The sequence below is a fragment of the Prinia subflava genome, chromosome 2 (genome assembly GCF_021018805.1).
Source record: "Prinia subflava isolate CZ2003 ecotype Zambia chromosome 2, Cam_Psub_1.2, whole genome shotgun sequence".
Taxonomy (NCBI): domain Eukaryota; kingdom Metazoa; phylum Chordata; class Aves; order Passeriformes; family Cisticolidae; genus Prinia; species Prinia subflava.
In genome coordinates, this window is record NC_086248.1 from 69,384,510 (window position 1) to 69,411,427 (window position 26,918).

The 26,918-nt window shown below is 39.2% G+C and overlaps 1 protein-coding gene across 4 annotated transcripts in view; it reads right to left on the minus strand.

Moving 5' to 3' along the window:
• The window catches only part of MTR (5-methyltetrahydrofolate-homocysteine methyltransferase), a 49,166-nt gene that overhangs the window by 17,615 nt on the left and 4,633 nt on the right, over nucleotides 1-26,918 (minus strand). For 3 of the 4 annotated variants that reach the window (XM_063390405.1, XM_063390408.1, XM_063390409.1), the window contains exons 2-21: nucleotides 25,532-25,746; nucleotides 22,922-23,011; nucleotides 22,033-22,102; nucleotides 20,874-20,966; nucleotides 20,675-20,781; nucleotides 19,344-19,403; nucleotides 16,616-16,710; nucleotides 13,598-13,698; nucleotides 13,184-13,245; nucleotides 12,408-12,475; nucleotides 11,032-11,108; nucleotides 9,965-10,077; nucleotides 8,452-8,592; nucleotides 7,630-7,815; nucleotides 6,872-7,051; nucleotides 5,775-5,891; nucleotides 5,536-5,676; nucleotides 2,981-3,070; nucleotides 2,228-2,380; nucleotides 1,556-1,663 (exon numbers count right to left, since the gene is read on the minus strand). In XM_063390405.1, the coding sequence (XP_063246475.1) occupies nucleotides 1,556-1,663; nucleotides 2,228-2,380; nucleotides 2,981-3,070; nucleotides 5,536-5,676; nucleotides 5,775-5,891; nucleotides 6,872-7,051; nucleotides 7,630-7,815; nucleotides 8,452-8,592; nucleotides 9,965-10,077; nucleotides 11,032-11,108; nucleotides 12,408-12,475; nucleotides 13,184-13,245; nucleotides 13,598-13,698; nucleotides 16,616-16,710; nucleotides 19,344-19,403; nucleotides 20,675-20,781; nucleotides 20,874-20,966; nucleotides 22,033-22,102; nucleotides 22,922-23,011; nucleotides 25,532-25,746 (2,267 nt within the window). The remainder of the gene's footprint in view (nucleotides 1-1,555; nucleotides 1,664-2,227; nucleotides 2,381-2,980; nucleotides 3,071-5,535; nucleotides 5,677-5,774; nucleotides 5,892-6,871; nucleotides 7,052-7,629; nucleotides 7,816-8,451; nucleotides 8,593-9,964; nucleotides 10,078-11,031; nucleotides 11,109-12,407; nucleotides 12,476-13,183; nucleotides 13,246-13,597; nucleotides 13,699-16,615; nucleotides 16,711-19,343; nucleotides 19,404-20,674; nucleotides 20,782-20,873; nucleotides 20,967-22,032; nucleotides 22,103-22,921; nucleotides 23,012-25,531; nucleotides 25,747-26,918) is intronic. The other variant, XM_063390406.1, reaches the window with a different exon arrangement.

Sequence of the window (26,918 nt, forward strand, 5' to 3'; positions counted from 1 at the left end):
CGTCAGCCATCTCAGTACATCAATAGAAGATTAGGCAGCTGAAAGTATACTGCTAGAATGCAAGAGAAACGTGGGGAAAGAAATTAATCAAGGACTGGGAGAAGAACAAAACATGCTGCTCCACATCAGGTATCATACCTTATCATACCTCATAATTACTGATGATTTAATTAGTGATTCATTTAAAAAAAAAGGATTTGCACATAAGAAGAAAAATCTTTGCTGGGTACCAAGCACACACCCCTTTAAGTAAAGCCTATTTAAGGCACACTTATTTCAATTGTCTTAAGCAAGGAGATCCTCAAGTTCTGGGCATACATCCAAAGGCCTTCTTTTTCATCTTTGATGGAGATCCACAGCCATAGCTACTTATCCTCAAATGTAACTATCAACGCTTTGCATTTCCTGGCAGTCTGTGACTAAACTGTCCTGGAGGGTACAGTGGCCTGGGTAACATCAGACAGATCAGTTACCAGAGTCTGCAAATCGTTTTCCTTTCAAGCCAACAGACTTGGGGAATAGATACAGCTCTTTTATCTCTTTCATTGATTCTCTATACAGTGACATGTCTTTTTATGAGGAAGGAACTAGATCCCTTGCCCAGCAGAAGGTAGAGAAAGCAGGATGACAGAATTCCTGCCTTTTCCCCCTCACTCTCCTCAGCCACATAGAACATCTCACTCTCTTAGAGAGTGTCTGCTGTGTTTTTTAGAACCGCTCAAATTCCACTTCACTTCTTTTTAGCCAGAGAATTAAATACCAGAGGGTTCACAGAAGATCCACTGCCCATGGAATCAATGGGGTTGTGATTTTAAACAACTTCAAACAGCAGCATAACAAACAGAGGGAGTCAAATACCAGCACTGTCATCTGAATTAGAAGAGAACAGCATGAGCTGGAGAGAGATGACAAAGTGAAAGGTGATTTGTGACAGCCAGAGAACAGATTTACTTGAGATACAGGAGAGAAGACACTTTCACATCCAGAAAGAGAATGGGAGAAGAGACGTGGGATTTTCCTTCTTCCATTAAAATAAGTCAGGTTTCATTATCAGGCCATTTTTCTTTCTGAATTATTTGCTGTATTTGTTGCATTTATGCTGGACAATCACACAAATGATGCACATCAAATACATTGTAAGAAGATTTCAAGGAAAAAAATAGGAACCATTAAAAACTTTAAAGGAGAATTAGAGAATTCACCAAGGGCAGAAGTATTAGAAACAAGTAGCAAAATCTGCCATAGAGTTAGAATAAATAACACCAGAATTAAGTGCCTGTAAAAATACAGGAAGTTAGTAACATTGACATAAAGAGCCTACAAAGGCTCATTGGCATCATTCAGAAAACTTTGTGAGCTTAGGCACACATCAAGCAGAGTTCCACAAAATCTGCACTTTATAAATTTCAAACCTACTTCAAATTATGCCAAGATTGTCAGTTTCCATATGACTGCATCAACTCTCCAACATAATAAATGTAAATAGCAACATACAATTCCTGTATTTGTCATAGCATTCTATGAAAGAACTACAGCACAAAGGACTGTATCTTGCCTCTTCTTCTGTGCTGCCTCGCTTGGCTCTTCTTTCCTCTCTTTCTTTCTCCATATAGGGAATAAGATGGCCAACTGCTTTCTTCATAACTCGAGCAGACTTTATCACCTGGACAGATAAAGGTGGGGACAGAATAAACAGTAAAGACAAGGTATAGGAATAACCTCAGTTTTCTTTCAGCTTTCTCATTCAGGCAATAAATGAACCTTCATTTGCAGTCCCAGGTGCCAGTTTTCAGATCATGCTGTGGCAGCAGGCTGCTGGCCTTACTGGGCTAAGGCTTTACACACAACACTTTCTTCCACAGTGCAGCCTCCCAGACCACTCACAACAAAACCAAAAGCTACAGACAGGCCCAGACTTGGAAGGTGCTAAACACAGCAAATTTTATTTGGGCTTTTTTTTCTCTCTTGCACTTTTTCATGGGCTAAGATTTAAAACTGCATTTCAAATAAAGCAAAAAACACTCCAGAAGAACAGAAACAAACATGATCAGACATGAAGAAAGTCAAGTTCCGAAGTAGAATAAGAAAATGGCTCCTTCTCAGTAGTACCTGGATTTTTACAATTCCTGTGCCGTATCTGAAAAAACAGCCCGTATAGAATGTTTTGGCTACATTTTACAAAGCTAGTTTTTGTAAAGTAGGAAAATATATGACATTTCCTCTTTACCTGAGGCAGAAACATCTTTCCAGCGCCAAAAAGATCACCAACAATTTTCATGCCATTCATCAAAGGCCCTTCAATTACATTTAGAGGTCTAGGATATTTTTCTTGATTTAATCTTGCTTCTTCCGTATCTGCAGTGACATACTTCTCAATGCCCTGAGAAAAAAAAAGCCAAGCTTTTATCTTGCTGGAAATACAACTTTTATTTAGTTGCCTTCTCCCCAGAAAAAACCCACAATGAAAGCACAAATAGATACCATAGATACTGATAGTCTTTAAAAATACCTCAAATGTCTATTAAATATAGGCTTTCTTAGGAATCCAAACACTGCAGCTCTTAGGCAGATAAAGTTATTCACAGCATGTCCCCAGTATTAACAGGCAGGTTCACTTTTCTCAACTGTCATCAGAAAAACCCAACACTCAAAGGTTGCTTCCAGAGTGCAAGTGCCACTCAGTGCAGTACAACTAAAGGATCAAAAAAAGCCCTGGAAGTCAAACGAGCACGTACCAAAGTAAAAGCAGTATGTTTCTACCAACACCAGGGAAGGGTCAAAGACTTCAACTTCTGAAGCTTAAAGACACACCTCTACAGTTTCCTCTGTTACTGAAGTTACATAGATCAGTTGCATTTATTATTCATTTTTAATTAATAGTTTGTGAAAAATGGTAGTTGAAGAACTTCTAAAACCAAATATGTCCCTAAAGTCTGAGCTGAGATCATATCTCTAGCACGGATGGGTAGGATCCATTCACCTTTATGAGAGCATATTCCAGCCTTTCCTCCACAGAGCCTTTACGCCACTCATCAGTCTGTACAACTTTTTTCCCTCCTTGAGCATGATTCTGAAAAGAAAAGACATCCATAGGAGCTTACAAGCATAAGAAGTACAATTATGGACTTCACTTTCAGAAAAATGAGAGTATTTCCAAGTACTGACTCATAAAATAATTTTAGACTATTCAAAAGATTTATATACATGCAAATCATGTTACAAACACCTGTGATGTAATACAGGCACCCAGGGAGTCTAAATCCCAATAGACACACACCTCAATGAAAAGGTAAACAAAATAATTTAAAAAAAAGAGAGAGAGCAGTTTGACAATTTTTATGCTCATAAAAATGATGACATGACTAATCCTAAGGGATTTACTTCTGGGAACATATTTTAAATGGATTCCTGGCCCACACATTACATTTAATTTTAAAATTCTAATTAATTTGGCACTAACTCAGTTTCTGCTGGAATAGGTTATGTTATTCTGCATCACAGACGTGTTTTCAATCAGTCAGCCTACAAAAGTACTGTTTGTCACACACACAGACTGCCCCAAACTACCACATATCCTCTTTGTCTCACGCTCATATTCCCTTGCCTATGATCACAGAGGCCAAAAGTGCTTCACAGTGCAAGAAAGTTCATAAGTGCCCATCCCAGGAAGGCTTGTGGAAGAGCACCTTTCCATTAATTCAGCCAATACACTTCAGACAAGTAATTTCCCTACGCAGTTATTAGACATAATCTGACATCTCTCAGGCCTTATGAACTTCCTATACTTTTGAGAGCTCATCAGCAAGTTTTTAAAGAAAAAGCCACAGAAACAAGACCTCACTCATTGTAACAGAAAACAGAACAAGCTTTCATTCATGTTTATATAAATATTAGCTAACTTCACAGCTTCTTGTTGCCTAATCTTGTTCCCTCCCATATGTCTAGATTGCAAAAGGGAATGAAAGAATAAAATGTTGCCTGGAGACAACATAAAGTTATATTTATTCTTAGTTATATTAAAAACCTGACTGGACATGTCCCTGAGCAATCTGATCTTGGCTGGCCCCTGACTTGAGTAGGTGGCTTGTAGTAGATGATCTCCAGAAGTCTCTGTCCACCTCAGGAATCACCTTATGTGATTCACTGAAATGATACCAAGCGTTCTTCAACCTCTGGCCAGAAAGTTTAACAAGGGAACCATTCCAGCCTAAAAATAACCCATGACACTGTTAGGTGGACATGCAGGAACAACAGTGTTTGAGAATGTTTGCAGTTATGTACATCATGAAACATGGTTTTTCCTCTCAAACTTCAAATGAAGACTGATACCCTAAATCTGCAAGAATTAAGTTCCTCTTTCTTGCCACTAGACTATTTTACTCTCTCAGTAGAACTACCACCACAAATAAAAGCAGATTTTCCAAGAAACTTATATACCTAGGATTCATCATCCACTTTCATTTCTACTTTTAAGGCTGCATTTAAATTCACATTCAGCCTTCTGCAGAAACACTGTTCAAGTAATCTCTTTCTAACTCTCCCTTTATTTTCTTCCTCTTTATGCAATCTTGAATACCCCAACGGTGCAGCTCAGCTTAAACAGGCAAGATCATTCCCAGCTGAATTACTTGGACACCAAGAACACCATCTAAAACAGCCTAAGCACAAGGGATAAAGTGAGCCTTCCTGTACTAGTTTTTACCATGTTGCCGCTGTTACTATAAAGCATGTACCACCACAGGGCAAAACACAAACCAAGTGAAGCTCTACAGAAATATTGCCTCCAGGAGCTACAAAACAGGCATGCAAATCTTCTTGTGCACTTGAATCTAAGAATCAACTAACCAAGGGAGATTTTTGCTTCATCTTCCATTCAGAACAGAATTTCACTAGTTACCTTACAGACAATGTGTAACCTTTGTCCTTTATCACCACCATCACTACAACAACTCAAAAACACTGAGTAGCTGATCCTCAGTCTTGACATGTTACATGAATTGGAAGTCTATGGCACAGCCATAAATCACAAGCAACTATTTCACCTTTTTTTTATATACTCCAAGCAAGAGAGATTTACTCTTTGTCTCCCACAGTGCATTTGTCAATTAAGCTCCAGCACCAAGATCAGCTTGCTTACAAGTTGGTCTTTTTTCTGGTTTTAGTTTGTTTTTGATGGTTTGTGAGGGTTTTCTTTGGGGGGGAAGTTTGTTTGGGATCTTTGCTTCTTACTTTTTGAGGGGTTGGTTTCTTTCTTTAGAGAATGCCTATGCAGCCTGGTCTCCTGAAGTATATGGAGAACTCTGGCAACTGGCTCTTCCATGGCATCAAGCTGGAGAGGTTTGATCTATCAAGATTACTTGTTTTATTCTGTGTTAGTAACTAAGGCCCTTGAAGTATCATTAGTAAATTCTTACTTAGACCCACAGTTATACTGACACATGCAGTTTATAGGCTGTTTTACCCATCAACTGCAGGGAGGTGGTGAGGCTCAGGTTCTAAGCTATCTACTGTTCAAAGCTTAAAAATGGAAGTTACCTGAGCATAATGTAAAAGTTTCTCAGTTGCATCAGGATCTTTGTTCCAGATTAGATTCTCACACAGCAGTAGCAATTCCTTGTGGATATCATCATACACAGGCAGATTCCCAGCATTCACAATTCCCATATCCATGCCATACTAGAAAAAAACATACAGAATCCCCCAGACAAGGCTGTCAGACATAGCACTGCACATCTGCCAAGTGCAAACGTATGGAAGCCAAAAGCACAGCATACCTTAATCGCGTGGTAAAGGAACACTCCATGCATTGCTTCTCGAATGGCATCCATTCCTCGAAAGGAAAAGGACAGATTGGAAAGACCTCCACTTATCCTGGCTCCTGGCAGTGTTTCCTATAGGAATTGCACACAACTTTTAGAAAAGTGCTTTCCAAAAAGGAAATCTAAGTAAAGAATTTAGTTCATAAAACAGCTGCCCCCTGAGCTCAGTGCACTGGCTATGCACCCTTTCTGTTTTCCCTGTTCCAGATCCTTCTAGTTACTCAAATTCATAAAAATAAATTCAAATCTGCAGGAAAAGTTATAAGTAAAGGAAAGATCCAGCAGCTACTGTGGTTTCCATTGTCACAGGTGCTATTCTGAACACGTCGGTCCTCCCACTGCAGCATTCCATATTTTCTCCATGCAAATCTACTTTTGGTTCTTCCTGTCCCCACTTCTCTGGAAACAGGAGAAGCCAGTCTGCCTCCTTGCATGTCTCAGGAGCAGGCTGCATCTGAGCAGCTACTCAAGGGTGCAGCCCCACTCCCAGGAGCCCTGTGGTGACACAGCAGCCTGGGGGGTGTTCAGTCCCAGGCTACTGCTGACAGAGCATCTCCGCATCTGTCACGGTGTCTTGCAAAACACAACGGTGCAGTCTCCGTGGTTGTACGCAGGTGATGTTCCTCACTGATATGCTTCTTTACACATATTCTGGCTACATAAAAAGTCAGGTTGCTGGACAAATCCCTTCCACAGAAAATGGAATTTTACTAAAAAAAAGCATTTTTTGCACACCTTCAAAGAGGTCCTTTTTAGCTTGCACATAAATGTGATCATTATCTCATTTAATTAATGTAGTATATTTACAGTACAGAAAAGGGATTGAAATATATTTGCAGAACTATCTGAATTTGTTCTGCTGGAAATACAGCAATAGTGGGGAATGTCTGGACTTCAGAAGAGTAGTCTTCCTCACTAAGCTAAAATGTGTAACATTTTTCAGCAGTGTTTTGTTGTTGTTTGAAGGGGGGGTGTTTTTCTGTTTTACGGGGGTTTAGGGTTTTAAGTAATCCCAGCAATATACTTCAAGTTAAAATAACCTTACAACTCACTTTTATGGTTTTAGTAGCATTGATAAAATTTATGGCATAAAGGTTATGTTCTTCCATTCCAGTTCCTATGGTCAAAATATTAGGGTCGAATATTATATCATTTGGATTGAAGTGCACTTTTTCCACAAGGAGATGATAAGCTCTGGAACAGATTGCAATCTTGGTTTCTGTTTCTGTTGCCTAGTGAAGAAAAAGAATTCTGACATGAAACTTATAGACCACACAAAAAATAAACTCTCCAGAAATCATTTACAGCTCCAATGACTCAAGACTAAGAATATGAATATCACAAATATCAGAAAAGGATTATATATAAGAATATGTATTTAAAATTCACCGCCCCTAATACCTGGAGCTTTCACTCTGCTTATGAAAAGCAATCTCACTTCCCAATGTTCCATCATCCTATGCAAAGCTTAACATGTGGTTTTGACATAACTAAATTAATTCACAAAGACTTCACTCTCATGAGGAACAGTTTCTGAACTAAAAATATCTTTTATGAAGACGACTTCAGCATGTCTGAATAGCAAGAGACACTCTTGAACTAACACAGCTCCACTTAGATCAGTACATGGATACTTCAAACATTTGGGCAGCATAAGAAATGCTTGCAAATCAGGGTCAAAACTACTGCTAAGGTTATACAGAACTTCTCTAAATCAACTGTGTCACTGAAACAAAACCTTGTCTTGAAAAAGAGGAAGAAAGCCTTATAGTTCAGAAGAAAAACACCTCTCCCTTAAAGTGACACTCACCTGCCCCACTTCATCAAAAGCCATAACAACCACAGCTGCTCCATATAATTTAATTTTCCTCGCTTTCTCCAGAAAGTCCTCCTCACCTTCCTTTAGACTGATGCTGTTTACAATGCATTTCCCTTGGCAACATTTCAAACCTGCTTCAATCACTGAAAAATTTGAGGAGTCTATGCATAATGGCACCTGCAAATAATAGAGAAGTAAGCCAGGAGCATAGAGAGGTTAGGAATTACAGTTCTATGTGCTGTTTGCTCATTTGGACATAAAAATGTATACAACATTAATCAGCATTTACTAATAAAACCTTCCACATGATATTCAGATATTCACTTTGCTTTAAATGCAAAACTCAGAGCAAATTTATTTCAAGAGCCTCCATGGCAGCTCTATCACATATCATAGAGAGATGTCTACTTCTCCCTGTAATATTTTGTGTTTCTGATTTAGATACTCATTTTTAGAGAAAGCACATTGCAGAACTATCTTTTAAAGCCATTCTATATCCATAGCAACTTTAAATTTTGTGGAAAGCAATGCCATTATACACTGCCAACATATACATTATGGCTCATAACAGCTCCAGAATGAACCTGCATTCAGCTTTTTTAGCCAGTGAAAAGGACTGGCATATATTTATGTGAAAACAGACAGAAAAGCTTGTTTCATCCTAAGGCCTTCCCTATTACAGTATCACTTGCTCTCAGGGGACAACTACCTCTGACAAAGCATATAAATTGGTTATTACATGAAACTGTATCAACATCTTCTGCATGCAAACTACAATCAGTAACACGTTCTTTATTGTGACTCAATTACAACCTTTGCAATATCAGGTTCCGAAGAAATCAAGTTACAAAATCTGGTCATTGCAGTGGGGCCATCCAACATCCCATCATCCATATTTATGTCAAGAATCTGGGCCCCCATCTCAACTTGCAATTTGGCTACACTCAGAGCTTCCTAAAGAAGAAAGTCAAAAACCAAAACAACAATGAGAATAAAAAGATCCTAGTTATTCTCAGGATAATATTTCACTTCTCCAAACTAAGCATGCAGTCAAAAATCAAAAATTTTCAAGACATCCTATAAGAAAATAAAGAAATGGTCTGTGATGTACAACAATACAAACCAGTTGCTAATATGGAACAACCTATAATTAATTTGTTTACAGAACATGACATCAGAGACCTGACGTGCTGGTAGCATCACTGACTGTAGAGAGTTGGTCATATGCTTAACTGAATAATTTAAGGTTTGCATGGTAACATGGACTTGTGACCGCACAAGATTACAGGAAAACACAGTCTCTGTGATGGCATGAAATAAGGGCCTTGCATCACAAGCTCTGGTGTTTTGTAACACAGGAAACTTAATTTTTAAAGGCTGTTCAACATTTTTGCCAGCTGCAGAATAATTACAAGTGCTAAGAAGGAACACTAAAGCTTTTCCTCCAGCCTACATAAACATCTGAACACCCATGTCTGTTCACTTTCTCTTTTCTGTCATTCTGCAGAGTCCCTAACAACCTGTGTTTAAAGGTCTCTCATCCTAACCTGCCTGCTTCATGACTTCTACGAGCCCAAGAGTCAGGCTTCCAAAAATACAAACTGAGGCTTTTATTTTCATTTCATGTAACATCAGAGTATACTCTGGGGCAGAGTCTCAGCTCTCGAGAAAAGTCACTCTTCTATTTGTTTCAGTGTTACAGTATCATTTCACACCAGCAAAGAATGAGTCTTCCAGCCTCCTCATTTTTGCTCTGCCGTAGTTTCAAGCAAAGTATTACCTTCTAAGCATCTTTTTCTGTACCAATGCTTATGTAACATGTTGGAGTCAGAGATCAATGTAGCTAGCAATTAGATATTATCATAATGCTGAGCAGAACTGGGGAAGTGAAGAAGGAGAGAGAGAGCCAGAGCTGCACAGGACCACAGTCTATCCCAAGTTATATGTACCTCGTATCTTGAAAGAGGGGATTACACCCACCTTCTTTCCCCTCTTCTCTGCAAATTAACCCCTAGATACAGCACAGACCAGGACATTTTCTACACCATGATGAGCTGTATAACTAAATTAAACATTAAAAGTTTCCTGTAACACTTGTCAAAAGAAAAAGAAGTCCTTATAAAGCTCTCCTCATGAAGTTATTAGTAGCTGGAAAGCAGGCAAAGGTGAAAAAATAAATCCTCCACATTTTCTTATTCTTATAAGTGGTGTAGAATAGTGCTTTGTGCTAGCAAAACAAACAATAATAGTGTAATGGAGCAATGGAAAATCAGAGCATCAGCTATAAAGATTATTGTTCATATGAGATTATTGTTAATATGTATACTTCATAGTTGCCTGCCATGATGAGTTTAGCAAACTTCCGTGATCCTGCAACATTGCAGCGTTCACCAATATTAACGAAGTTGGTGTATGGCCCAATCCTGAATGGCTCCAGACCTTAAAAAGATATTTTTGAACACATTTGTTAAAACAGAAAAGAAAAAACTGTATAATAAAGACAAAAATCTGTCTTCTGAATGGTAAAATAAAGGTGTCTCTCTACAAATAGTGATTTCTCAGCACACCAGTGCTCTAATGAGTAACTAGCAGAGCAATGCAATGGATCTACCCTTCCTCAATGACAATCAATAATTTACCTGACCCACAGAAAATAACCATCAACTTTGCCAATAGAGGAGTGAAGCTGCGATTCTTTGGACATCTCTGTGTATGTTCTCTCAGCTTTCAACTATGTTACCTCATGCACGACACCCTGAGAGAAGCAGCAGCCCACTGAATGGACGGACCAACAAGGGTAGCTCATAACCACACACCCAGTTCAGAGAAACAAGGCCAGTTGTACCCTTGGGTAGCAGGCAATGCAGAGGTAAACAAACTCTACAGCAGAACCAAATAAGCTAAGGCATAACATCACAAGCCAACCATGACACATTTTATTTATGCTAAACTGACTTGACCTGAGGTTAAAATGCCAGACTGAAAAGATGGTACTGTTTTAAGCAGACACATGGCTCAAGGGCTTAAAAGAATGCTTGAAGTGTGGAACATACAGATCTAGACTTTGTTAAAAGAAAACACGTTCTAGACCTGGATGTATTGTGGGAACACAGTCCCAGTACAAGTGAATCAGGATACTCACTCACCATCACAACACGTCTGAGACTTGCAGAGTAAATATGCTGGCTTGACTGTATTATACAAGATGACAACAAAAATGTTCTACTGCTCCTTTAGCCAAAACAGTAAGATCTAGATCTAGTTACACATCCATAAGCTTGCTGGATTCAGGCAGAACCAGACATTCACAGCGTTGTTCTGATCAGCAGAAAACAATAAATTTATAAAGGAAACTTGCATTAGTTATGAAACTTAAACTGTTACACACTTTACCTGACAGCAGCATGTATCCTTGAGAGAGAGAAGGTGGAACACGAGGCTTACAGAATTTCACAGCTTCAGCAATTTTTCTGAGTTACAGAAACAGGAAAGTAAAGTTTTCAATTAAAATAAAATTACTCCAGACAAGAGTCAAACAGAATATACTACATATATAGCTACATTTCCAATTTAGCCCTGTAGAGACAAGAGTAATTAAGTAGTTTCACTTTGTGAAGCCAAAGGCAAAAACATACTCCCAGAAGATACTAACATAGCTATTTGTAGGAAATGTACAAGGCTGAAGGTTTTTCAAATACAGAATGAGATACAAGCGATACTTGAAGGACTTCAGAATCAGTCCTCAACCACACTGACTCTAACCATATTCATGACTTGTTGAGCTGAGCAACTGGTAATGAATGAAAAACCAAAACAAATCAACCAAAAAAGGGCCACAAAACCCCAAGAAAAAAAAAAAACCCCAAACCAAACCAAACAAACAAAATTTAAAAATAAAAAAATTTTTAAAAAAACCCAAACAAACAAAAAAATAACCAACCAAACAAAAAAAAACACAACAAAACAAAGCAGACAAAAAACGCCAACAATCACTCCCCCTCCCCCCCAAAAAACAACCCAAACAAAAAAGTCAAACAAACCCCAAGGGACAAACATTGTTCTGTACTGAGACACACTTCTCAGATACCAGATTGACTCATGTTGTTCACATTCACTTTCTCTTCACTCTAGTCAGGACTGACACACACTGTTCTCTACATGTTTACATGTCACCTCTTCCCAGTTTATATTAGGGTAAAAATTAATCACAAGGGCCTTTTCTTTTTTGAGCTGAAGTGAAAAAAAGGAGGCTTTCCCACTGACCTACTTGCAGTAGGAAAGACATCAAATGCTCCATCTGACTAGCCAGGGCCAGCACCAGCTAGACAGAATTCATAGAACTTCTATTTAGGAATTTCCCTAACAAACACACACCCCCCTTCCTTCCATCTACCATCAAAGGAAACCTTAAGTTTCACCTTGTGGCTAAAATTGAAAAAAAAAAAATAGAGAGAGAAAGAAGATAAAGCACAATAAAGCAGAGAATGGAAAGTCTATTCTGTCCATCAATAAAGAGGCAAAAGTCATTCCAGAATAATTTTAGATGACAAAGACAAAGACGTTTAATCCTTGTTTGAACCATGCCTTTACTCATTCTTCATGATATGCACAGCTATGAAAGCCATGTTCCCACTTCATATATTGTTGCTATTGGAGTTCAAGTGATCCATCTTTTCAGGAAACTCTAAAACAACCCATGGAATATTGCACCACAGAAGCAGCATTTAAATTTACTTCGCAGTCCACTAGAGCTACGGCACATGAAGTACCTGATATGTGCTGGTGTGGTACCACAGCAACCTCCAACTATGTTGACCAAACCATCCAAAGCAAAATCCTGTAAGAGGAAGGAACATTTTATTCAAAATTACTAAAGCTTTATTATTTATTTATTTTTCTCCATATGTGAACCCATTCAGGGAGCTCACAAGAAAAACACTAAATTAAAAAAACAATTAGCACTATATTGTCTCTTTATGTGATTGGATTTGAGATTGGATTCCCAAGGCTAACCAGCAATTTCAACAGGTAATTTTATGAGACTACATTTGAAACTGGCCTATTTTATACTGTGTTCTTGCTGACACACTGCAGCTTCAGACACACAGTTCTGTCCTGCCCAGATCCAGTGGCATGGGGAAGGACACCCTGCACTGGAACATCCCCAACATTAGCAGTTCCTGTACACACAACTCTGTGAAATTGTGCCAAGTTCATAAACACTACTCAGCTTTTTGAACAATTCCCAAACATAACAGTTAAGAACACAGGAATGCAATAAGTAACGCACAGATCAAGCAGCAGGAAACCTTAGCTTAATACACAAAAATAATTAAGGCTTTCAGTTTCCTAAGTAGTTTTCCTAGTGTGATACTTCAAATCACTATCATACAGCAAATTGTCTACAACAATCCAAATGACATATATAGCTATCTGAAGGGAAAAAAAAATCCAACCCAAATATTGTAACAAGTATGCACAGGATACAAACAGAGTTCTTGTCTACTAGTACATCAGATGTGACATAATCAGAAGTATTTTATACCTTTATATGCTTGGCAGTCACTTCTGGAGTTTCATCATAACCACCAAAAGTATTGGGAAGACCTTAAAACATAGTATTTTTTTAGTATTACAATTTGTTTAAAGTCCAAAACAACAGAACTAAATTCCATAAAAGGCCCATTTAAAGCAGCTACAATTGTATGAGAACTAAAATGCCTCATCACCCTTGCAATCACTACTCAGCAGATTATTAATTATGCAAGAAAGCATTCTGGATTCATTGTCACAGAACTAAGAACAGTTACTTTCAGCAGTTTAAAACATTCTTACTCTCTTTTTAACGGTAAAAGCAATTATCTTTTCAAAATATTCCAACTCTATTATTGCTAACGAGAGGGACAGGTTAGCTACATTTCATGTGCCTGTAAGCACAGGAACATGTGCACCAACACACCTGCATTGGGGTAACAGATGATGTAGGCCGTTGTACATTTTCCAACTGTCTCAATGAACGGACGCATTTCAACTGCCCCTAAAGCACAGTTTAAGCCAATACTGCAAAATAAATTTTCAAAAATTATGTTGAAGTAAAAACAGCTTTTACACACAGAACAGATGAATGTTAGTGCTGGCAATTGCTAACTCCCGCAATCATCTAGAACAAAACCAACCTGATCTCCAATTTCTTTAATCATCATCATCATCAATACAGCATGACTGTGCAAAAGGAGAACCCTCAGGTGGAAGAAAAGCACGAGAGGGAAGGGGGCTGGACTGAATTGAACTGGAAACAATAAATCAAGATTTCATTTCAAAATCCAGGAGGAAAGTGGCAGCACTTTGACAGCAACTGCAGCAACACGATGGCTCTGTATTTTCTAGATAAGAGAGAGAACAAGTGGAATGAGAATGGCAGATTGGAAAGGAGTCTTGTGCTACAGGAAAAAGTATGAAAAAAGGTTGAAAAGGCAAGATCTGCTTCAAGCTGCTAACTCATCACTTTCTTTACAAATTATACATAAATTATGTCAACTTTGGAAAAGAGCACGTGTCTCCCCCAAGAAGCCTCATGGCAGCACTAAGCTTGGGCACTGAATCTGCTACATCTACTAACCAAGACAGCACTACAGCAGAAGAATTTTTACATTAATAAATTTCTAAACAATTTTACCAGCATATGAGATAAAATCATATTTTCTTTCATTCAATGATAGATACATAAATAAGACTTGCACTCAAAATATCTCTGTATTAAATACAGAAATTTCTGTTGCAGATAGAGTGTAACATATCTATTACATGTTTCCTGAAATTTATTTCAAAGTGTAGGCTTCCCCACACTCAAGATTTTCAAAGCAAAGCAAGCCAATAACAGTTAGCAAGACTGCCCTTATCAAATGCAGTGTATTTCCTACTCTTAAGTCATCCAATTTACAAGCTTCCAGCTCACACTCCCCACATTCCAAACTGCCTGAATTACTACCCATTACAGGGATTGCTGACAAGTATATTCATGAGCATGACACAATCCAAGCATTACTTGTCTCAGAACTGTGGCACAGACATGCACATTCATTCAGAAACAAAAAGTAGCTTCTGTGGCCAGTATCATCTCCTCATCATCATGCAAGAAAACATCTGAGAAAAGCAAACTCTTAACCACGCCTTAAAAGGCAGCAGCCTTGAGCCAGACAGCTGATATTCTGTCACTGCTACCCTAGTCTAACAACCACCGTACACCCATCTTAAACATCACGTCCCTCTCTTGCTCATTTCTCCACAGCAGTCATACATAAACTCCTGTGAAAGATAAGGCTGCAGAGCACCCTTGGGACCAGAACAAAATCCACATTATGGCCCAAAACTCAGTGTATGTCTTCTCAATGCTGCCACAGTAGAAACAATCATAGGATCTGAAACAACACATCTAAGCATCTTTCATGGCAAGCAGCTTGACATGTATCTTTCAGCACTTACTAAGTACAGCTCGTGAGTTTCTCAGCTACTACCTCCATCACCCAGACACAAAGCACACATTTTTAAGGGTGGGCTCCAAACCAAACTGAGTAAGGACGACACATCACCCTAACCAGGGCATACACAACCCAAACAGAAACACATGAACATGTATAACACGATTCCTAGGCTACTACTATTAATCGGCTTTTTCACAACCATAAAGCCACTCTGCACTAATTTGGCCACAGAAACAACATTAAATGCAATCTGTTCCAACCACTAAAACCCTTCTGCTACAGTGCTATATAGTAGCCTTTTCACAAATGAGGAACAGGCCCTAAACACTGAGGCCCATAAGATAGCTTTTATGAAATACGCTTTAATGAATTCTTGATTTCTGTTCCAGTGCCCTTCTCTCTTCTTCAGAAGCAAAAGAGTTAGAGCAAAAATCATCTGAGACAGACTTGTGCCAAATATGGATCATGAGGCCGTGATGCTGAGAGAAGTCAACTACCACCCTGTTCCAAGAGGCTCCATATGTTACTTCTGGAACACCGTCTGGTCTGGGAAAGTGGAGCCTCAAGGGCAGTCAGGAAAACTGTGAGTGCAGTCTTCTGCTACTGCATCACTGAGATGACAGATTGCGTGGTTTAGCTGAAATTTTGTTGTAAAAACAAACAATGGCTCATCACAATGTGCATGGTGTGCACTACTAACAGTGAACTAAATGCTTTCAGCTAGAATACTCTAAGAAAAAAACATCTATTTCTAGTGTATGCTTTTGTGTGAAAAGAACCAATCTGAGAGTGAAAAAAGGCAAAGAGCGAAGAGAAGACAAGAAGGAGGTAGAACAGGGTAAAGAAACACAGAAGAATAGATAACCAGGGGAAGGTATCCAAATGAACATGCAAAACCTTGCACAATGACCAAATTCGACACATTATCCACCTGCACAGATTTTAACCTCATATTTATTTGAGCTTTTCTGCCTGGATAGAAAAGAATTAAAGTAAATGGAGGCATCAGGAGCTCTCAAAACAACAATGCACACCCCTGAGAAAAACACTCAGGGCACATTTTTCTAAGAGTTCAGTAAAAAGAACACTGCAATAGTATCTTGTGTTTTGTTCTTTCAAGACACCCTAAAACACTCTCAGCTGGCACTGCTTCCCTCCACGAAAGAGATGCAAGTCCTGCCTGTACCGGGGATTGGCTCCTTGCACAGCCCAAGACAATAGGAGATGGCAAACTACAGCTTCAGATTTTGACCTAATTGTGATTTCAGTGTAAACACAAAGCCCCAGATTATTTATAGCAATGAATTAAAAATTCGGCTTTCTTTGGAAACGTAACTTCTGTTGAGGGAACGATAGAAAAACACGTTAGCAATGCACATGATTAGATATGATCACAGTTTGTACAGCTTGCAGTTAGCTGCAAGCAAGGGTTAAAATAGAAAAGAATCTCAATTTACAAATAATTAACTAAGAGAATGAATGATACATTTCCTTACCAAAGTGGGTTACTGTGGGAAACACTAATGACAAATGCCTCTCCTGTCTGGCCAGAGAGGGTACGCCCACTCTTATCCACAATAGTTCCAGAAACCTAAATATCAATTGAACACAGAGAAAGGCAAAGAATTAAATGCACAACAAAATGGAAAAGTAAAATGGATGAACTGCCATAACTCAAAGTAGAGAGACCTGTGCTTCCCTTAAAGTGATGCAGCACAACTCAAACAGAAAAATTAAACCCTTTTCACCAAATAAATGTTTAAATATTTTTCTAGGAGAAAGAAGACTGGTCAAAGGATTTTGTCTTTCCCTCTCTCCCCCCTCCTTAGCGGGGGGGGAAGAAAACAAAAGAAAAGAAAAGAGAGAAAACTACTTTGAACCATCCAGCAGCCAGATAGCATGACTACCATGGTATCATTCTGATGGCAGCCCCTGAACCAACCCGCAGGGGTTTCTGGCTCAGGCAGCTATCAGCAGTCACCTTCTCCTCGCCTCCCCATTTAAGGTATTTCAGGTCTCAGGACTGCTATGAAGTTTTTTGGTGTTAGTTGGTGGAAAAGTGGGAGAGGTGGGTCTGACCTTAAAAACAAGTTACTCCTTTCCCCACAAGGAAACATCAGATGTTGCAACTTACTAGTGGAAGTATAAGTTTTAACCTGTATATTTCTACTTCTTGAGCAGTGTACAGAAAGAGGTGTGCAGATAATAATGTCTCCACCCCAACTAACAACGATGAAGTCGAGAATCTGGGAGGCATCTGAATGAGCCAGGAAAGGCTCCTAAGATGCCCTGGTTCTGGCCAGAATAAGGTTAACTCTCGCAGTAGCCAGGAGGGGGCATGGCTAGGACAACAGAGGTTATACCACATCATTGCCAGGTGAGGGAGAAGAGACACTCCCGGGAGAAGGGGTTCCTTGCAGTGGGACAGAGCGGTGGGGACACACCAGCTTGGAGCCACAGGTAGCGGTTTGGGAGACACCAGTCCCAAGCCAGAGGGAGCGGTCAGGTCAAGCGTGACTGCAGTCAGGTGGAGCTCCATGGTGAGCATTTTTGAATGCCTGCTCTTTTATACACTTTTATTATTTATATTGTTGCTGTTACTGTTCCTAAACTCTTCTCAACCCCTAATCTTTGCCTTTTGTGCTTCCAATTCTCCTCTTCTTCCTGCCACAGTGAAAGAGAGAGGGGAAGAAAGTGGGGGAGCAAGAAAGAGGTGCCTGGTTTGGAGAATCTCAGTGAGGGCACAGAGTTGCAGAGTAGCACTCCTACACCACAACACCAGGTCTAAAAGCCGTTTTTTCCAGAAACCAGAATGGGTTTAGAAGACTCCAGGTGAAAATAAATCCACTCTACACCCAAGCATGCTTTAATATTGATGGCACTTCCCACCTTCAAAGTATTCAGTCAAGCAACGTGATCAGTGGAATCTTAGAGAGCTGTGCTGAGGGTTGTAACTTCTCAACATAACTGAACTGAAAAGGGAACAAAGAATGTGGAACCAGGCTCAAGGACCACTCTGTTCAGGGCAATGAAGACAAAAAGTCAACTCAGAAAACTCCCTGTGTTAACTGACCAAGTACAAAGTTGTGAACACAGAAGTTCCAGACAATGACACCTCCAAACAGCCTTTACTGTTCTAGAGGGTACATACAAACAAAAGAGACTTTTATGAATGCAATTTCTAAGCTCACTAGCAGTGAAGTAAAACATCAGAAACTACAAAGAGAGAGGCAGAGAACATCACTAGGCTATCTCACAATCCCTGACTTCTGCACTTTGAATGCTGTATTCCATTGTCACTCCACTCTGACTTGAGGAAGTGGAAAACAAAAATGGGACAGTAATAGATGAACCAAATGGAACAGCTAAATAGAATAAGACTCTTCAGGCTGAAAAAGAGATAACTAAAGGAGCCTCTCACAAAGGACTATAAATGCCATGACTATGCAGCAAAGGGAACACAGAACAGCTGCTCATTATCACTTTAAAGAGATAAATGGCAAGACACAATAGAAGTTATCAGGTAGACTGCCCAAAAGTAAGCAAACTTTCAAACCAGCACATTCATAAGCTGTGAAAGTTACAGACAAACTATTTTGTAGATATCCGGGTCTCACATAGGCTTGAACACAGATGCAAGGAAGGAGTAAACACATTCAACAAAAGCCTACAAACAGATACTAACTGCAAATCAGAAAGCCTGGACTGCAAACTGTAGAAAACTGGAAGAATACATCAGAACTTTCAAAATAATCTTATTCTTTTCCTGTATTTCTTCCAATGCATTCATGACCAGCAACTATCAGAAAAAAAATCAGAGAAAGAATATGGAGTGAGATAGATTTTTCTGACTTCAAATGGCCACTCATTCTACTTGAAAATATGTCAGAACTTGCTTAATTTCATCCTTAGCACTGGTTCCTACTGCCCTTAAGACAGCAAGCCTGAAAAAACCCCATCATTACACCTTTTCTTGTGGAAATACACAGAATGACTACACACTGGAAAAACGTAATTCCTTAGTCTATGGCTTGATCTGCTGAACAGAGCTAGCCAAGGCTGATTTCACAAAACTCTTAAGAGGTTTTACTTTCACAATTATGTGGCAAGAAGAACATTTCCAATAAACTTATTTCCTTCATATCAAAGCACTTTAATCAACTGCAATCTCAGCTAGTTCACAAATCAAGCTTAAGGATATGTAAAATATTGAAATATACTTACAAATATGGGTCGGGAAGCATACTCTTCCTCAAACAACATCTGGAGTGCAAAAAGAGCTGCCTACAGAAGAATATGTTGCAAAACATTAATGATGTTCTGAGAGTTCTTCAGATTGTTCATTTCTTTTTGTTTCTATAGGTTTGGTGCCCTTTTTTATTTATTTATTCTATGGCTGTTTATGCAACTGGCTAGCTCATTGCCTGTTAGGACTTACTACACTCAGGAAGTTTTACCCCTAGCCCAAACATCTTCCAGATGTTCCAAGACACATTTTGGTAACAAGCAGAAAGGAAGTATCACCAGGAAACCAAACGAGACCGAGACTGCTCTGAAACCCAAATCATGTCAGCATGAACTTCTCCCTCATATATGCAGCCTAATCCCCACCCCAAATATGGTTGTATGTACTCTTCCCAGAACACATTCACTGTCCTTTGAGTCTGTTTAGACATCCAGTTTCCAAAGCGTTCCAACCACCACAGATTTTTACAGTAAGAACTACGAGTGACTCCTTTGCAGGCCCTGAAAATGTCCTCCCTCCTTAGGGTAAGAAAGTTGCTCATGCCTTTAGCGTTATGTTGAGCCTATGGGCTCCTAACCAAACCTCCATCCTCACTGGTCAGATCTGCAAAGGGCAAGTGAGGTCGCTGCACACGTTATTCAGCCAGTGGCAAAAGCCTAAAGAAACACTGTGTACGTATCCAGCCAGACTTTTCCACGTATAATCGCACAACAGTTTTAGGTACCGTAACAATTCCACCCTCTGCACTGAGCAGTTACTAGATAAAGAAGGAGGTGTTAAAATCCCATGAAATGTGGCATATTTCAACATTTTATTCCTTCTATTTTACCCTTCTAATCTTCTATTCCAAATTGTTCTTTCTTAAAACTGATGGCAGATTTCCCCCCTAAAAAAACACCTTTTAATAGAACTGCCTTACAGGCCTTCCCACAACTGAAACCAGATTCACTGGACATTCCCTCTCCAGTGGGCATCACAAACATCCTCTGGACAGACATGCTTCCAGTGAAAAATACAATCAGAAGTGTTTGGAAATACTGAGCAATACAGTAGAGCTTCTGGGAATAAGAGGACAGCTGGCACAGACAGCCAGAATGATACAAATGGCATTTATTAAGAGAAACCTTCTGGAAAAGGCTGATTAAAAACTATCTCCTCACATTCTACCCACTTGCTATCAACTGAAGAGTCTTTTCATGTGTTTAGGCAACAGTAGCTGATAGCTCAAGGAATATTATCTTTAATTTCCTTAGGTACTACACCAAGTACTTACTTTAGTGTGGTAGGTTTTTTTCCCCAGCAGTCTTACCTTAGCATTGGCAGTATCAAATATGGTTTCCACCAGTAAGATGTCAACTCCTCCATCCAAAAGGCCTTTGGCTTGTTCTGTATAGGCTTCAACCAGTTCATCAAAAGCTGCAAAACAGGAATGCTGTTAATTTCATCTGGAGAAACATCTTTCAAGACTACTGCCAAAGTCAAATAACTTGATGGTTATAAATACTTACTTATGTTCCTGTAATCTGGTCTCTCCACAGAGGGTGACACAGAGAGTGTCCTGTTTGTTGGACCCATGGCTCCAGCAACATATCTCCTAATTCCTACACCAAGACACAGGAGGGGAAAAAGACCCTAAACTATTTGCCTCTGGCTTTACAGTGACAGTCAATGTAAAATACCTCAGAGGACCAAGACATGCATATAATTCAAGGACAAAGAACTGTAAAACAGGAAAATCTTGTCTCAAATCTAGAGTTTAGTGAGCACAGGATCACCCAGCACAGTCAACTTTTTTATTTTAATCCAGCAGGATGTTCAATGTATACTCACAGGACAGAAGAATGTTTCTGTAAAGGTCAGCTGTCTTGGTTAATTTTTCATCTAAGAATCATTTATCTCTAACACAAGAAATTTCATTTAATGACTCTAAATGCACAGCATTTTTCACTACATAATCTTATTTGAATATTATGGCACATGTCATAAAAACCCCACTTTTTAAAAGCATATTCCAAATCTTACTTTTTTATTGCATACTATGAATCACATCAGTAAGGTGCTACCAGGAGCAGCACTGTTAGCCTGAAACACAGTTTGATTGTAGAATACAAGCAGAAATGAGTCTTTGAAAGACAGTATTGTCTACAGCAGTGTAAAGGAGCTCTAACCCTGCTCACAGAATGCCTGGAAGGCATCTGTAGAAATGAAATGAAAATACTAAGATGATTCCATTAGTTGCCAAGTAAAGTTGAACCCCTAGACCAACACTAGGATTAAATGGCAATCCCCGTTTACCTACAATCAGCTATCCTAGTTCTGGAGTACACAGACTTGTGACATACAAACCTAAGAACTTGTGACAGTACCTGCTGAATTTATCTTCTCTAAAACACATCTGAAGGTGTGTATCACCTGTAGCCCAAACCAGGCAGGCACAGGACAGCTTAAGGAAGAACACCTTAAGGACCAGATCCTTCAAACATAATGAAGATAGTGTGATATAAACAGAGATATGAAATTGCTGTTACTGTGCCTAACTTACAAACATGCACAGCATCATTTTATGTCCCCATAATGTAAACCATCAAGCTATCCTCTAGTTAGCAACATTTCAAAGATTGCAGCATTAGTAACCACAAACAAGTAGAAAGTTAAAATAATACTAACCTGTCTGAGCAGTTACAGTGTCTGCTGCTTTTCTGGCCACCTGTGCAGAGACTCTGTTTAATCGATATGCCTGGAACAATCACAGAAAATTACTGAGCAATCTTTAGTTCAGTCCAAGGTAACTCATCCTCAAAGAAACACAACAATTGCATCCAGCCGCTCACTGTACACTCTGAAGGTTCCCCAAGTCACACAAGTATGTATCAGTTTCAAAGCCACCAGGCTTCAAAAGGAACAGCTCCACACATCTCAACAAAAAAGTTACATGGCAGGTTCCTCCCAAGTATGCCCCAGTCCACAACTGCTAATCATAAAATTTCATTCTTTAAGTTGTAAATAAATCCTGCTGAGATTAACAGAAGCTGAAGGACAGAACTTTGATGACAACATCAGCCTCTTAAGTTCACTTTTTATCCAAGTAGTGTATTTCCAAGCATTTACTTTCACATATTTCCCCAAATTCTCAAACCAAGACATAACAGAGAATAGGCACAATAAATGCAAACTAGAAAGGACTTCTACATACACCAGCACAAACAACATATACACAATATCCAGGACAAAAGCAGTTCCATTGAGGTATTTGGCAAGTTGGAAGGACTGAAGTACAACATCCCTGTCCACAGAACTGAGAGATCCTGTGAATGCTCAAACAAAATCTGGGACTAACTATTATTGCCTGTACCTCTGCCAACAAGAAGCACACCATGTCTGTGACACAGCAAGTGCAATTGTCCACAGCAGCAGAAAGGAGCTACGATCCCATCACATGGCTCAAGAGGCAGCCTGTAGCCAATAAGCACACCACCAATGAATCCTGGGAATAAGCTAATCCTGGTTGCTAGGACATGATTCATATTTTAATGTGTAAATAGCTTAGCACTCTTACCAAATGCTCAAGGCCATAGTCAGCCTGTGCAACTCGGGTGCTGCTGAAAGTGTTGGTTTCAATGATGTCAGCACCTGACAGCAAGTATTCCTGCAAGACATGAAAGAAAAAAAGCCTGAGGTATGAAGTGCACGTAACCCAAATACTTTGTCTCATCCAGTTGACAAAAAGTCACAAATCATTTCCCAGTTCAAAGCTGATCAAACTCTAAAGGCCTTATTCAGAAGCACAGGGCCAAAGCAATAGAAGTGTTCTGTGTAACCAATTTTCAGAATTTCAGCGTCAGCCACAGTTTCTATTAACAAGTGACATTTACAGAGTCACCTCTGCCACTGCAGCACATCCTAGATTTCTGCACAGGGATATGGTCAGACACAGTCCAATCACCAAGTAGTCCTCCAGCAAGCACGGGCTGATGTGGGCAGTCTCAGAAAAGGCCCAAATTAAACAAGAACAGAAAAGATTAGAAAATTTAAATGTTCTGAAGTGATTTGTACAGCAGAAGAGCATATTGGGACAGAATACAAGGTTAGCAGAATTATGTTTTGTGGAGACCTCATTTAAAGTTTAACTAATGACTAAGTAATTTAAGTAATGACTAAGATTCACAGAACATTTAAGACTTCTGCTCCATTTTGGTTGTCTAATTCCCACTGAAGTAAACTGAATGCAAACTTAAACATTTCTGCAGATTCTAGCCTGTATTTGTACAACCTCTACCAGTTGCCCTTCTCCCTAACTCATCTTTTTAATCCCTTTGAACCCTGACATGATCATATTCAAGGAAATTAAAACACTTGAAGTGCTAGTTAATCAAAAATACTGATACCACCACTGAACATAAACCCCTCAGGTCTTCCTACAAGAAGCAGATGAACTCATTGAGTTCACCAGCGCAAATAGTCTTGATCCAAATGACAGCTGAAAATAAATTTAAAACCTGTTTTGCTGCAATAAATATACTTTCTCTCAACTTCTCTTGAAAACATATAAAAATGCCTACAAATACACATATGAAAATATACAAGCTCTTACATGTCAACTAAAGACATTAATTTTTTGAAAATTATCTAAACATGTTAAATGTATAAAAGCACTCCAGCTTTACTGTCTACAACCAAAGAAGGAAATAATGTACTCAGAGCAGGAAGTTAATTTTTGCGTTTAAAAATACATCAGGACTCTTACCTTTGAATTTGACTTTGCCAGCCAAGGTACAGCTAACATTTACTTTTTAAGCGACTGATGTGAGAGCTAACTCACTGGGTCAGTAACAAAAAAAAAACCAAAAAACCACTACCACCATCAACAACCCCCCCAAAAATATTGCTCAGTAGAAATATTTTCATCTATTATTGCAAGTTCCTTCTGTCCAGTTCTCAGAAGAAATAACCCCTGGTAGCTGTAAAATATGAAGTCACCATTGCTCAGAAAGCCTCTGACCCAACAGTTGCTGCAGGGATGGGGACCACAAAAGACAGCTCTTTTTTTACACTCTTCCTAAAGCACCTATAACTGGCCATTGCAGAGGTAGCAGCAGGTTACTTGGTTTGAGTCAATACATACATTCTCAAGTCACATCACTATTGCTCTGCTGAACCTGCCAAATTCAACTGTTAAAGCAGCTTACCTTGTTAAAACCACAAATCATTATAAATTCCAAGGTTCATGAGCACTGTTGCTCAGTTGAACTCAATCTACAAATACTTCCTTCTGAAATTTTTATAGGTCAAAGACTGATTTCTTCCAGCTCATCATTCTTAAAATCCAAAGAACAGCAGTTAAAACTTAATTAAAAAATACAGATTACCTTCCAAGTTCAACATAACTTATGTTTCCAACATAAGCCAAATATTATTCTCATCAATGAAACAAAGATTTTTGTCAATGTTTGGAAAAGCCCAGAACAGATGTGAGCCTTCAACTGAATAACAAATAGCTGCAATGCTATTCAAGCATTCCAATTATTACAGTAAGACCTATGAATACCTGCAGCTCAATAAATACAAGATTTAGGAAGTTGTTTTTTAAAGTCTAATTGAAGGCAGGAAAACAATGAAATCTGTTTGCAAATTCCTAATCACCAGTAGATTAGACTGTTTTATTCTCTGGGCCACATGTTAATATTCTATGGCAAAAAAAAAGACTATGGAAGCACATATACTCATTAGAAAGCTCATATTCTCATTAACTACAGAGGCCTGCTTCAGGCTGCCACATTTAACAGCCCTTTAATACACAATTATAGAAACACATCTAGAATTCAGATATGTCCTACTTAGATGCATTTCAAGTGCTAGCTGAGAATAAGGAGAGGAGATAAAAATGAAATAAAACAGAATCTACAATTAATAGAAATACATCAGGGACATAAGTCAAAAAGGGATTTAAAAATAGCACTGCCTGGGTGACATCAGGAACCAAGACAAAAATGCTGTGTTCATGCAACCAGAACAGTCAAATCTGCTCATTCTTTTTCACATGGTTACCTAGCACTCTCTTCCCTATCCCCAGAAGACAGTGGAGAGCCAGGAGCCTGTGGTATGGAAAAGGGGAGTGCAGAAGCCAAGTTCTCCCTCTTGTCGAGAGACAGAAACCAGATCCACCTACCTTGTGTATGTCACAGATTATATCAGGCTGAGTTATACTGAGAAGGTCATTATTGCCTTTCAAAGGCCTGGAATGATCTTTAAATTCATGCCCTCGGAAATCCTCTTCTGTCAGCGCATGCTGCTGGATCATGGTCCCCATGCCCCCATCCAAAACCATTATCCGCTCCTGCAGAACAGATTCAAGCTCATCTTCCACACTTTTCGGCGAATCTGCTGGAAAAAGATAAACCCAATAGTTAAGTAGTTCTGAAGTTCCCTGTCTATACACAGGGCCAACCTTAGCTCTGCCCATTCAAGAAGCAGACTAAAGTAACAAACCCTCTGCTGAAACCAGACAGTAACTGGTTTACTTCGCCTGCAGTTCCAATCACCTCCTGTAAGGTAACAGCTGCATCCATCTAAACACAATCAGGCTCAACTGGTCCTTTACCTAAGGACAGTCACCCACACAGTCAAGCACAGAAAAAATTAACAGACGTTCACAAGGGCATACATGAAAATCTCTAGATAAACTGTTTCCAAAACTGAAAAGTGTGGTAATTTCCACCCCAGCAATGTTTGAACAGCAATGCAGAGCTGTCCCTTAGCACCAGACACCACACTTTAAGGGGTACACAAGTGCAACATTGAAATTAGTGACCTTCATAAAAAAAACAAATACCCACATCTACTCTAAGTGTCTATATCGTAATGATAAAGAGAAATAAACTGAGCAAACAAAACCAATTTTTCAACTGAGTTCTAAATTCCCTTAGGATTACAGTAGCAAATGTAGACAACTCAGCAAACACCAAGATATGCCAACAGCTAATAGCCAGGCTTTACTTTCTTTTGCACAAAAGTAACAAGATATTCTTATCCTCCACAATCGTGCCAGAAGAAAATAGATCAGGCAAATCACACCATTAATTATAAGACATTGAGCAGGGTAAATCTAACCATGACTCAAACAAAACACTGTAGACATTTCAGCACCATCATTAGAAATGAAAATGCAGTACTGCTTCAAGATTCCAAACACAGCCCATTCCAAACATTAAGCAAAATGCTTAATCTGAGGCATTAAAAATCAAACAAAAAACCCCATACAAACAAAAAAATCCCACAAAATCTCCATTAAAGCCCCTGCAAAAGTAATTCTCCATTTCCCCTTTAGAACATACACAGAAACATTTCAGAATGCAAACACACATACAGAATTACAGAGTGGGTCAAGTTGGAAGGGACCACGGGCAGTCATCTGCTCCAAGCTCCCTGCTCAGGCAGGGTCTTCCTAGAGCACCTGGCACAGGATTGACACCAGGCAGTTCTTAAATATCTCCAGTGAGGGAGACTGCACAGCCTCTCTGGACAACCTGTTCCAGTGCTTGGTCACCCTCACAGAA